At 43.7% G+C, this 13,314-nt stretch overlaps 1 protein-coding gene across 1 annotated transcript; it reads right to left on the bottom strand.

The window, feature by feature from the left end:
- Positions 1-7,120: 7,120 nt before the first annotated feature.
- LOC111171957 (dnaJ homolog subfamily B member 3-like) lies at positions 7,121-8,705 on the bottom strand. Its single transcript, XM_022568018.3, has one exon. It carries the CDS (start codon positions 8,187-8,189, stop codon positions 7,446-7,448), a length of 744 nt encoding a protein of 247 aa, XP_022423726.2. The 5' UTR covers positions 8,190-8,705; the 3' UTR covers positions 7,121-7,445.
- Between the last annotated feature and the right edge of the window lie 4,609 nt (positions 8,706-13,314).

Genomic DNA, 13,314 nt, shown 5'->3' with positions numbered 1-13,314 from the left:
CCAATTTTGTTTATCTTTTCAAAGAATCAGTTCTTAGTTTCATTGATCTTTTAAATTTCTGCCCAGATCTTTATTTTTTTTATACTAACTTTGGGGTTTGTTTATTCTCTTTAGTTACTTTAGGTGTAAGGTTAGGTTGTTTATTTGAGATTTTTCTTATTTCCTGAGGTACACTTGTATTGCTCTAAACTTCCCTCTTAGAACTACTTTTGCTGTTTCCCATAGATTTTGGATTGTTGTGTTTTCGTTTTCGTTTGTCTCCAGGTATTTTTTTATTTCCTCTTTGATTTCTTCAGTGACCCATTGGTTGTTTAGTAGCACACTGTTTAGCCTTCATGTGTTTGTGTTTTTTGCAATTTTTTCCTTGTAGTTGATTTCTGGTTTCATAGCATCATGGTTGGAAAAGGTGCTTGATATGATTTCAGTCTTCTTAAGTTTACTGAGACTTGTTTTGTGGCCTAATGTGTGATCTACCCTGTAGAATGTTCCATGTGCACTTGAAAAGAATGTGTATTCTGTTGCTTTTGGATGGAATGTTCTATCTATATCTATTAAGTCTACCTGGCCTAATGTGTTGTTTAAGGCCAGTGTTTCCGTATTGATTTTGTCTGAATGATGCATCCATTGGTGTATGTGGGGTTTTAAAGTACTCTAATATTGTTGTTTACTGTCAACTTCTCTTTTTATGTCTGTTAATATTTGCTTTTCGTATTCAGGTTCTCCTATGTTGGGGCCATATATATCTATGTATATACCTAATGCTGGCCCACTGGTAGGTGGAGCCAGATCGTGGAGTCTCTGGCTGCAGGGCCTGAGGGTCCTGGAGCTGGTATCAGCCTGCTGGAGGGTGGGGTGAGGTCCAGGGGGTCCCTGGGCTAGTGCTGATGCACTGGTAGGCGAGTCCATGTCCTGGGCCCTCTGGTGGACAGGGCCAGATCCTGGGCCTTCTGGCAGGTGGGGCCATGTCCCAGGTGGCTGCGAGCTCAGGGGGTCCGAAGGAAGCTGGCCTACTAGTGGATGGGCCTGTGTCTCCACTCAACTAGCTACTTGGCCTGAGGCATCCTAGCACTGGTATTGACAGGCTGGTGGGTGGGGCTGGGTCCCAATGCTAATAAGCTAGAGGGAAGATTCCAGAATGTCACTTGCCAGCACAGTGTTACTGTGGTAGAACGGAGCTCCCCGGTAGAGCTGCTGCCAGTGTGTATATCCCCAGGATGATCTCCTGTTGCCTCCTGCCTCTCTGGGAGGCTCTCCAAGATCAGCAGGCAGGTCTGAACCAGGCTCCTTTCAGATTACTGCTTCTTGCCTGGGTCCTAGTGTGTGTGAGATTTTGTGTGCACCCTTTGAGAGTGGAGTCTCTATATCCTACAGCCCCCTGGCTCTCTGGAAAGTAAGCCCTACTGGCCTTCAAAGCCCAATGTTCTGGAAGCTCTCCTTCCTGGTTCAGGACCCCCAGGCTGGGAAGCCCAATGTAGGCTCATATCCTTCAGTCCTTAGGGAGAACCTCTGCAATTGTAATTATCCCCCATTTGTGGGTCGTCCACCCAAGGGTATGGGTCTTCACTCTACCTTGTCTCCACCTCTCCTACACATCTTCTTGTGGTGCCTTCTTTATATATGTAGTTGTAGAAGATCTTTTCTGCTAGTCTTCAGGTCTTTCTCTTCAATATTTGCTCTGTAAATTGTAATACTGCTGTACCCGCAGCAGGAAGTGAGCTCAAGTTCTTTCCAATCTGACATCTTGCCCACTTGCCTCAATATAACGTTATTAATGAGATAGTTCACATGTTTAAACTTCATACTAAGTCTTCAAAATCTGGTATGTATTTCACACTTACAGCACATATCAGTTTGGGCTCTGCACGTTTCAAGTGCTCAATAGTCCTGTGTAGCTAGTGGCTACTGTATCACACAGCATATGATCAACGTTTGTAAATGTTCCATAGATAAAACTAAAAATGCATATTTTCAATTTTTTATAAAAAAAAAACTCACTGTGCCCAAATCTGAAAATGGTGTCTGAAATTATTTTCCCATTTAACTGAATTTTGGTCAATTTACATATGGAATTTTAATAGTTTTTACTTTAAACATATAGCTGCTAGATTGGTGCACATAGGTTTATGACTGCTGTGTTTTCTTCATAAAGTTTGCTTCTTAAAAATGTTTAATTGTGGTCAAACACCCGTAATATAAGATTTACCATCTTAACCATTTTTTAGGGTATGGTTTAGTAGTGTTAATTATACTCACATTGTTGTGCAACAAAACTCCAGAGCTCTTCATCTTGAAAAACTGAAACTCTATGTCCCTTAAACAACATCTCCCCATTTGCCCAACTCCCTAGTCCCTGGCAATCACGATTTTACTCTCTGTCTCTATGAATCTGACTACTCTAGGTACCTCATATAAGTGGAATCCTATAGTATGTGTCTTTTTGATACTGACTTATTTCACTTAGCATCATGTCCTCCAGGTTCATTCATGTTGTCGTATATGTCAGAATTTCCTTCCTTTTTATGTCTGAATAATATTCCATTGTGTAGACAGACCACATTTTGCGTTTCAACTGCCAATGGACACAATTTGCTTTCACCTTCTGGCTATTGTGAATAATGCTGCTATGAACATGGGCATACAATTATCTCTTTGAGATGCTGCTTTCAATTCTTTTGGGTATATACCCAGAAGTGGAATTGCTGGATCATCTGGTATTTCTATTTTTAATTTTTTGAGGAGCTGCCATACTGTTTTCCACAGTGGCTGCACCATTTTACACTCCCACCAACAGTACACGAGGGTTTCAATTTCTCCACATCCTCTGCCAGGCATGTTTTCTGTATTTTTTGCTTTGTTTTGTTTTTTTGTATTTTTTTAAATGATAGCCATCCTAATGGGTGTGAGGTGACATCTCATTGTAGTTTTGATTTGCATTTCCCTAATGATTAATGATGTTGAGCGTCTTTTCATGTGCTTATTGGTCATTTGCACATCTTTCGAGAAACGTCTAAGTCCTTTGCCCATTTTTGAATCAGGTCTTTTTGTTGTTTTTGAGTTTTAGGAGTTCTCTATATATTCTGGATATCCATCCCTTATCAAATATATGATTTGCAAATATTTTCTCCCATTCTATGGTCTGCCTTTTTACTCTGTGGTAATATCTTTTGATGTACACATTTAAAATTGTTTCATGAAGTCCAATTTGTTAATTTTTTAGGGACTTCCTTGGCGGTCCAGTGGTTAAGACTGCGTTTCCACTGCAGGGTGCACGGGTTGATCCCTGGTCGGGGAACGAAGTTCCCTCATGCTGTGTGGCATGCCCCTCCTGCAAAAAGAAAACCAAAGCTATCAGCAGTTTGTTATTTTTCATTAACTATGCCTTTGGTGTAATTTTCAAGAAATCTTCTCCAAATTCAATGTTGTGAAGTTTTGTCCTATGTCTTCTTCAAAGAGTTTTATAGTTTTAGATCCTTGATCCATTTTGAGTTAATTTTTTATATGACATCAGTAAGAGACCAAATTCATTTTTTACATTTGGAGATTTAGTTTTCCCAGCACCATTTCTTCAAATGACTGTCCCTATTGAATATTCTTTGAACCCTTGAAAAAAGTAACTTGACCATGTATATGTGAAGTCTATCTCTTTTAACTTGAAACCTTTATTTAAAAGTTTACTTAAAAATTTAAATAATATTAAAAAATCTCCAATCTGTTTCTTTTGATGTAAGAATTCTGTTCATTCACACAATATAATTACTTTATTCCTTCCATTTAGTATAAGCTCATTCTTTTTGTGTTTCCTTTTTCCTTTTTTTATAAACAATTTTATTTGTTGTTAATTTGGGAATTCTCTGGTACTTTTCCATTTCCATGTAAATGCAGTACAGCATCTCCAAATCTCTGACATTCTTGCCTCCCTCTCACTTATAAGGGCCCGTGGGGTTAGGTTGAAAGTACCCAGATAATCCATGGTAATCTCCTTATGGCAAGACCCTTAACTTAATCATATCTACAAAGTCCCTTTGCCATGTAAGGCAACATATTCACAGCTTCCAGAGATTAGAATGTGAACTTCTCTGCAGGGCCATTTTTCTGCCTACCACGCAACATCAGCCTAAAGTTAAACCCAGATCTTATTGAAAACTTGAAAGTTTTCCTCTAAGTTGTTGAAATTTTGTTCTGGTCTCTTCTTGGGGAACATCTGTCACCCACAGATTTCTACTTTCCAGGGTCTGTTGCTCCCATGTTGCTCCTCAATCCTATCTACTCTATTTTTCTGACGCATTCTGGGAGATGATCTCTGGAAGAGCATACTTCTACACTGATTTTACTTTTTGCATTATCAATTATGATCTTTACTGCTTTCAATATGCGTTAAAAAATTCACTCTTTTGCTTCCTTCAAGTTAGTTACTGCCCCTCCCATAATATGAATATACTCATTTTCAACAAATGGTTTTGTTTTCATAAAGTTCCAAGGTAAAGAGTTCCTCTTTATTTTGCCAAATATAGATACCTCAAATGAAGCATTCTCCCTGATTTTACATTAAGTATTCTCATTCACTAAGTGGAAAACAAAAACAAAAACGAAAAATCAAATAAGGAGCTTTCCTTAGAGAGCTCCACCTTAACAAAGCTTATTTCTGATTGGGTATTCTACAAGTTGCATATTAATAGGAGGAAAGAGTTCTGTAAGTTACTAATAAGTCCAAAATTCAGCTGCATGGGTTAAAGATGGAGAATAGACTATTACATTAATGAGGTTGTTGACTCTTTCCCAGAGTGTAGTCACATTAGATTGCTGTGTATGCTCATTGGTGGTCGTTGAAATTACACAGAAAGGGTTCAAAGGAGAGTAGGACAAGAGGAAGTGAATCTGTGTTTACTGAGAAAGTGGAATTAGAAATTCCTGGACAAGTAAGCATTTGGGTGAATGATTGCCCAAGATGAAGAGGAACTCCCTCCCTGTTTGGAGACAGAAGAATGGAATCACAGGGGAAAGAAGACTGATCCTTAACGGTTATTTGAAGAGTATTCTTTCAAATGCTTTCTGTTGTGTGAGATAAGCTAAACTAGAACTAGTTAAGTGTGGCGCTCCAGCGGGGAAGTGTCTATCTGGATTCTGCTAAGATGACTACAGGTCCCCAGGTCTCTTGGAGCTCACAGGAACACAATTTTCCCTCCTGGTGTGTTCTGTGGGGTGGTGCTAGTGATTCCATGGAGGGAATCCAACGCAGGGGACTTGAGATGGTCACTTTTGCACCAGAGGAAATGCTTTTCTTCCACTCTGAAACCCATTCAAACCTTTCTATAAAAGAGGAATACTTATATACAGGCCTACAGCAGTGTGATTTTTTGAGTCAAGACATTTAAAAAGGATTTTCAGTTTTGAAAATTTTTTTGGCCACGCCTCACAGCTTGCAGGGATCTTAACTCCCTGACCAGGGATTGAACCAGGGTCATGGCAGTTAAAGTGCCTAACCACTAGACCATCAGGGAATTCCCTGAAAATTCCTTAAATGTTTTATATTTCTGTAAAAGGGAAACTTTCCACTTAGCAGTACTAATCCAGGATATATCAAAACTGAATGCTGTCTTTGCCCTCAACTATTCTAACTACCCAGAGCGGTTGAAGATCTAAGACCTCTGTGTCATCTTGGTGTGCCAGACTCTTACTGGATTCAACTGAAGACTTACCTGACCACTGAACAATGGGGACTTAATTTTAACCATTTGTATACAAATGCACTTATTTTGCTCTATCCAGAACGGTAATTTTCTACCCTTAATTAGCATAAGCACCATGAAATTGTGCACCTCCCTTCCTATCACTTCAAAACTCCTAACATCCCCCTTCTCTCCCTGCTCCCCATCCCTTCCAGCTCCCTCAACAACCATGAATGTCTTCAACAGTGTGTTCCCTTGCCTGGCAAGCAAATGAACTCATTTTTGAAAAGCCCAAGTAGTCTGTTTTATTCTGATCCTGCTTGTAGAGAGTATATAAGCAGCACTGCCGAGGTACTTCAGTGACTTGTTTATTTGATATGGTTTTAACAGACTCCGCGTATCCCTGTAGGAGAGTGGTGGCTGAATCCTGTGTCCCTGCTGTGTATTTTTTGCATGTCATTCCATGGGGATTGGACTTTAAAGGACCAGAGGGTATCCAAACTCAATCTCATATATTCTAAGTTTGTTAACAATGTGCTCAGGTCACATGACTTTTCGGTAAAGAACTAAGAACATGCTGCAGTTTTAGTCTGTCCAGTTCAGTTGTCTTTTTGCTCTCATGCCTTACGCAAACCTTTCCTTGGAAGGTGACCAAGGAGGATGGAACATTTTGCAGTGGACTGTCCTAAGGCAACCGTGCCCCCTTTGGGGGCATAAATTGTGCCAACAGAAAGCTATCCTCTCAGATGTGTGTGTGTTTCATCACTCAATCAATATTCCAAACTTTCCACTATTCCAATCTTTCCAGTCTTTCTGGCTTTTGTCAGTCTAACTTGAAATGAGATACATCATACACATGGCAATGGGATAGTTTTGGGTAGCCTTATGGAAATGCTTTTTTACATTTCCAGCACTCATAGTTGTAGAACCAGTTTGGGTACAGCTAGCAATTGAATAAAGTTTTTGAGTCATCACCACCGTTTTTTTTTTTTTTTTTAAATTACTGTTTAAGTCAAGTTATCTTAATAGTGTCCTAAGGAGCCTATTAACTAATGGTTACCATGAGGAATTTACACATTTTGCCCAAGCCTTTGGAGGGAACACGGTCCCTGCTAACACTGACTTCAATCCAATGAAACCAGTTTCAGACTTCCGACCTCCAGATCTCTAAGAGAATAAACAGACACTGTTTCAAGCCACCAAGTGTGTGGTAATTTGTTACAGCAGCCATAGGAAACTAATACATCGCCTATGCCAGGTTTACCTGTTTTTAAAAAGCCTAGGTTTACCGCTATTTTTAAATAGTCAACTCTTACTATGTCACCAGCATTAGGTAGAACTAAAAACCATCTGTAAGCCAGGAGAATTATTCATATATTCATATCTCTTACTACTTTGTGCTAAAAAATGAAGTAAATGTATTTATCTTCACAATGTTAACTTCAGAGCGAGCTACTTGGCTCACACTTCAAACAAAATGGAAAGGCAAGGTTCAAAGTGCGGTGGTGAACATTTTGTCTTAGCACCATGAAATAATCACTGTCAGCCTTGGGATGTTTAATAAATAGCAAAGTGCATACAGGTATGTACCACAGTTCTAAAGAAAAACGGAGGTCCCATTCCGTGGTCCCAACAACAACAAATAGGCATCGCCTTGAACTGTTTCCAAATTCTTGAGTACAGTTGTTTTGAAAGTAGAGCTCGCTTGCAATCTTCAAAAAAAAAAAAGAACGTCCTGCTCTTCCTCAGAATGTGCTCTGGATTAAATGTGCGCCGGAATCACTTGGTGTCAAGGTGTGGCAACTGCTCTTTGCCATTCATTATCATGGACTTTAACTCTCCGTCTTCTTCCACCTCTATCCTTTCTTGGCCATTCTCAATGATTCTCTTGGTGGTGATCTTCTTGCCATTAATGATTTCGGTGGAAGTCGACATGGATTTGAAGTTGCCCGTCCCACCACTACAAGACATGGAGAAGGAAGAAAGGCCCCCATTCCCCAGGGAACCAAAGGAGGTAAATCCTGTATCAAAGGAAGAAAAACCGCCTCCAGATGCTGGACATTCACTGAAGGTGGAGAAAATCGGTGCGGACTCTCTGCTTCTGCTTCTGCTTCCCCGGGAGCTCCTCCGACCGCCCAAAATGTTCTCAAGCAGGTCTCCGAAGAAGTGAGACGAAAACGGGTCCCGGCCGCCGAAGAACTCCCTGAAGACGTCGGCCGGGTCGCGGAAGGTGAAGACGCCCTCGAAGGGGTCCTCGAAGGGGTCCCCGAAGGGCCTGCCGCCCCGGCCGCCACCGCCGCCCTCCACTCCCGCCTCGCCGTATCGGTCGTAGACGTCCCTCTTCTTGGCGTCTGACAACACCTCGTAGGCCTGGGCCACTTGTTTGAATCGCCTCTCCGCCTTCTCCTTGTTCTCAGGGTTTTTGTCCGGGTGCCACTTGAGCGCCAGCTTGCGGTACGCCTTCCTGATGGCCTCGATCGAGGCCTGGCGGGGCACGCCCAGCACCTCGTAGTAGTCCACCATGCTGGACGGCCGGGCACGGCCTGCAGGCCAGGGACAGGGCGAGCGGCGCGGCCGTCAGCCCCGGGGCACAGGCCAGGGTGCCCACCAGGCCAGGCTGCGCGGGGGGGGCGCCCCTTGTGACGAGGACCGCGTCTCACTGGCCGAGGCCGCACCCCAGAATGCTCTCCCCACGAGGCGCTCTGTGACGTGTTTCACGCAGGCGCAGAGACCCCGCCCACTCATTCGCTCCGCCCCCCCGGCCCTCAGCTGACCTGTGGTCTCCAAATGGGGGCAGCGGCTCTGGATGCCTTAGGAAATGCTTTACTTAAAATAGCGTTTACGTCAGGGTTCCCCTCGGCCTGAGGTAGGGGTAGAGCAACAGGAGTGAGTTTAGTCCGACCCTGGGCTGAAGGACAGCCGTTATCATTTGTCTAGGACAGCATTTCTCCAACTTTTTGGCTTCAAGACCCTTTTGAGTTTATGTGGGTTATATCTATCAGTACTTACTCCATTAAAAATTAAAACAGTCAAAGTTAATTAGTCAATTTAATAAAGATAAACCCATTACATGCTAACATAAATCATATTTTTATGGAAAAATAACTATTTTTCAAGCCAAAGAAATTTAATGAAGAGTGGTTTCATTTTACATTTTTTTCATCTCTCTGGCTTAACAGAGAGCTAGATTTTTATATCTGCTTCTACATTCAGTGTATTGCTGTATCACGTGTCATGTAGCCACTGGGAAATTCTACTGTACACGAAAGTCAAATATCTTAATCATGGAAATAGTTTTAACTTTGCGAAATTCTCTTATGAAGTCTTGGGGATCCCAAGGGGGCTCAGGCCCATAGTTTGTACATAGTTTGTGAACACCTCGTCTAGTATATCAAAATGATTAAAGCTTGTTTGGCCATGTTTATAGTGCTGTGGGTAAACTTAGGGTTCAATGATTACTTCTGCTAAAACTGCTGTATCATAACCATGATTTTCTTTTTGACATCTGACTTCTTTCCACCGCCTCCTTATTCTCTCCCTGACTCTATATTCTTTGCTTTCATAAATGGTGGGGCAACACCAATAAAGGTCACTTAGTTCTAAGAGGAAATAATTAACCAATGAACTCTCAACATTTCATCATGAAGGGTAGTAGATCCAAAAGGGTGCACCATTTCACCATGACAAACTGCTGACTCCATATCACCTGGAGAGACTGAAGCCCTGAACTTGGCATTTGCTAAGCACACAATAAACAGTAGTAGGAAGCAGATTGGGAGTAGAGTCCGGTGTAAACAAAGCAATATGGAAAAATACAAGGTGTGTTTTGGGAGGGTTAAGTGATCCAGAAGGGCAGGAGGGAAAGGGGCAGAGGGAGCGGTCAAGCAGAAAGGCTAGAGAGGAGGAGTGAGCTGGAGTCCATCCCAGGGAGTTCTGAGGGCAAGACTGAAGAGTCTGAATTCTATTCCGGGCCCTAGGGATCTGTTGAGCAAGGTTTCAGGGGTGGTAGTGGCGTGCGGACAGCTGATGCAGGGAACCAAAAGGGACAGGTAGGGATTAGGGGGCTTGGGGGTTGAGGCCCTGAAGCAGGACCATGGCAGGTGGGTCTGAGAAACAGTGGCAGAATGATTTGGATTCAGCACTTTCTTGCTTCGACATGGGGCCTAGAGCAAAGGGAGAAGGGGTGTCACATCCATATAGAGACATTTACTGAGTCTTACTGTCTGCAAAACCATGGACGGCCACCTGCGTGAGAGATGGTTCCAAAGCTGAACCTGTGGACATATATATGTATATATATGTGAATAGATAGATACATAGATAGAGGCAGAGACAGAGTCTAGTAGCAGAGACAGATAGGCAGACTGTTAAGGGATGCAAGGCAGAATAAAGCAAAATGCTACAGAGATTTAAGGAAGATGGCTTTGTTTCCCCCTGCAGGGTCCCACAGATTGTCCAGAGGACAAAGGACTTGTTTATGTAACCCTTTTAGTTTAGTAACAAGCAGCTCCAATCTGACTCCATCAGAAGAACTAGGAGTCTGTGGAGTGGTGGCTTTCTTAATTATTGGCTTCAGCTTTAAAATAAATCACCGTCCAATGGGTTCCAGGAATGCTCTTGCAGACGCCCCACTCTTCAGTAGCCCCTAAAGCAAGACCACATCACTGGCCTGCTCAGTTTCCTTGGCCACCCGTATGCTCCCCAACCAGGGCACATCTGACTCTGCCCTGTAATTGCCTCTGGTTGTTTGTCCACCAGAGCCCTCTTGACAGGCACAGACCATTTCTAACTTGGGTTTCTGGCCCCAGCTCCTAGCACGGTGCTGGGAGGGCCAAGACTTCCCGTAAATATTTGATGAGTGGGGGAATTAACAATGGATTTTGAGTGTCAGATCTTCACAGGTTTCAGGGCAGGAGCTTTATCGAATTGCTTAGTTGTGGTTCTTGGTCGTAATTCTTGGCAGTGTGTGGATTGTCTGCTATTCCTATTGGTAAAGAACATTTCCTGGTCATGGGCAGAGTCACGATCCCGAACCATCCAAGTGCACAGAGGCCTCAAAAATTTCTGAGTTTCTGGGCTTCCCTGGTGGCGCAGTGGTTGGGAGTCCGCCTGCCGATGCAGGGGACACGGGTTCGTGCCCCGGTCCGGGAGGATCTCACATGCCGCGAAGCGGCTGGGCCCATGAGCCATGGCCTCTGAGCCTGCGCGTCCGGAGCCTGTGCTCCGCAACGGGAGAGGCCACAACAGTGAGAGCCCCGCGTACCGCAAAAAAAAAAAAAAAAAATTTCTGAGTTTCTGCGTTGTGCAGGAAAGCCACAAAATCATTACCAGGGTGACTGTGTGTACTTACAGCCCCTTTGCTCTGTGTGATCTACAGATGAACCCTCACAACGTTGAGACTTCGGAAGCATTACTGCCCTTACTGTTTAAACTGGACTGTGAATTTCAGAATGGCAGATAAGCGCACACCAGTGAGCAGAAGCATTGCTGCCTCTTTTCTCTTCACCCAGAATCTTGGTCCTGGAGAATTACTGTGTCTGGGCAGGGCAGGCAGGGAGCTTCAGAGTACATGAGTGTGAGCACGTGCACACATGTGCACCCATACGTAAGCACACACAAGACTGGAGGTCTGTGGAGGAAGGATGGTGGTACAGGAAAAAGGGACTCTAAGGAACTACTCTAAGTACCAGAATGAGGGGGGCCCTGTGAACATGCCCCACGGGACATCAATTTAAGTTAGCAGTTTTTCCGCGAACCTCCTAACAGATCCCTAAGTATGGGCCAGTGATGTCCATAGTGAAAACTTTGGGCTCTGTGCTTTCATCCTGGGGTTGTGTCAAACAACAATGGATCCCAAAAGGAAAGAGCGAGGTGCCCAGTTCTGTCTGCACTCCGATTTGCCCTCTCTTGGGGAGGGGCACTTCTATTCGGCAACTACCATACTTGGCTCCCTGACGCTTTGCCCGATCTTTGGGGCACCAGCTAGTGCTGGGTATTGCTGTGGGAGTACATTCTACTTAATCCCAAAGTCCTGCCATCTGCCTTCTCTCCATTTATTTTGATTGGGTAATGACTGTGGGGATTATAGCTCTACTTCTGTCTTCTGGTTTGTTGTGCATTTCCATCTCAGTCTTAATACTGTTGTCTGGGCCCTGCTTGAAGCCGTGGGGAGTTGTGGTTAAGAGGCAGTGCTTCTACCAAACATAAGGTAGATAGCTAGTGGGAAGCAGCCACATAGCACATAGCACAGGGAGATCAGCTCGGTGCTTTGTGACCGCCTGGAGGGGTGGGATAGGGAGGGTGGGAGGGAGGGAGATGCAAGAGGGAAGAGATATGAGAACATATGTATATGTATAACTGATTTACTTTGTTATAAAGCAGAAACTAACACACCATTGTAAAGCAATTATACTCCAATAAAGATGTAAAAAAAAAAAAAAAAAGAAAAGAGGCAGTGCTTGCAGGCTTCTACACCCAGGGCCTGGGTCTCAGATCTGCCACTTAGTAAATACAGGACTTTGGCAAATCACTCCATCTCTCTGAGCCTCAGTGTCTTTGTCTGTAAAATGGGAATAAGAGTATCAGCTTTTACAGCACAGCTCTTGGGGATTACCTAAGATGTGTTGTAAAGTACTAAGCGTCATACCTGGCACATAGCATATGCTCAATGGATACGTATTCCTCTTAGTTGTTCATCTTGCCCCTTCGCCTTCAACTGATCATCAGAATTCCCCAAAGTGTCTTCTTTCCCCTAGACGTTGGGCCTGTGCGATGAGCACAGTTGACATTTTGCTGCCTGAGCTCTTTTGGTTTCTTTTTCTTTTTTTTTTTTTTTTTTTTTTTTGCGGTACATGGGCCTCTCATTGCTGTGGCCTCTCCCGTTGTGGAGCACAGGCTCCGGACGCGCAGGCTCAGCGGCCACGGCTCATGGGCCCAGCCGCTCCGCGGCATGTGGGATCTTCCCGAACCGGGGCACGAACCCGTATGCCCTGCATCGGCAGGCGGACTCTCAACCACTGTGCCACCAGAGAAGCCCTCTTCTGGTTTCTTATTTACTGAGTGCTCTCTCACTGCCTCCCTGAATGGATATAGATCTGCCCTGAGAAAGGCCTTCTGTGCACACAGACTTGAGTTGGGCTTCCTTTCCCATCATTCTCTACTCCAGCAGCATCCATTTCCTTCTTAGCCTGTTAGGTCACAACCTCTGATGTGTCTGTTTATCTGTTTAGATTGTCAGTCTGTCTCTCTGGATGGAGCATGAATTCTGGGGAGGTGGGAGACGCATCTGTGGTGGTTTCTGCTGGAGACTCCAAGCCCGGTACTGTGCCGGAATCAATAGATGTTGGCCGGATGAATGAATCAAAAAATGATGCGGTGGCTGGGTATATCTATCTATCTATCTATCTATCTATCTATCTATCTATCTCTCAATGGACTATTACTCAGGCATAAAAAAGAATGAAAGAATGCCATTTGCAGCAACATGGATGCAACTAGAGATCATCATACTGAGTGAGGTAAGTCAGACAGAGAAAGACAAATATCATATGATATCACTTACATGTGGAGTCTACGAAATAATACAAATAAACTTATTTACAAAATAGAAACAGACTCACAGACGTAGACAACAAATTTATGGTTACCA

Source organism: Delphinapterus leucas, chromosome 8 (assembly GCF_059928025.1).
Source record: "Delphinapterus leucas isolate spDelLeu-1000000601 "Yukka" chromosome 8, BTC_Dleu_Yukka2, whole genome shotgun sequence".
In the NCBI taxonomy this organism is placed as follows: Eukaryota; Metazoa; Chordata; class Mammalia; order Artiodactyla; family Monodontidae; genus Delphinapterus; species Delphinapterus leucas.
Note: the sequence above shows the minus strand (reverse complement) of the source record. Positions and strands in the feature narration are given on the sequence as shown.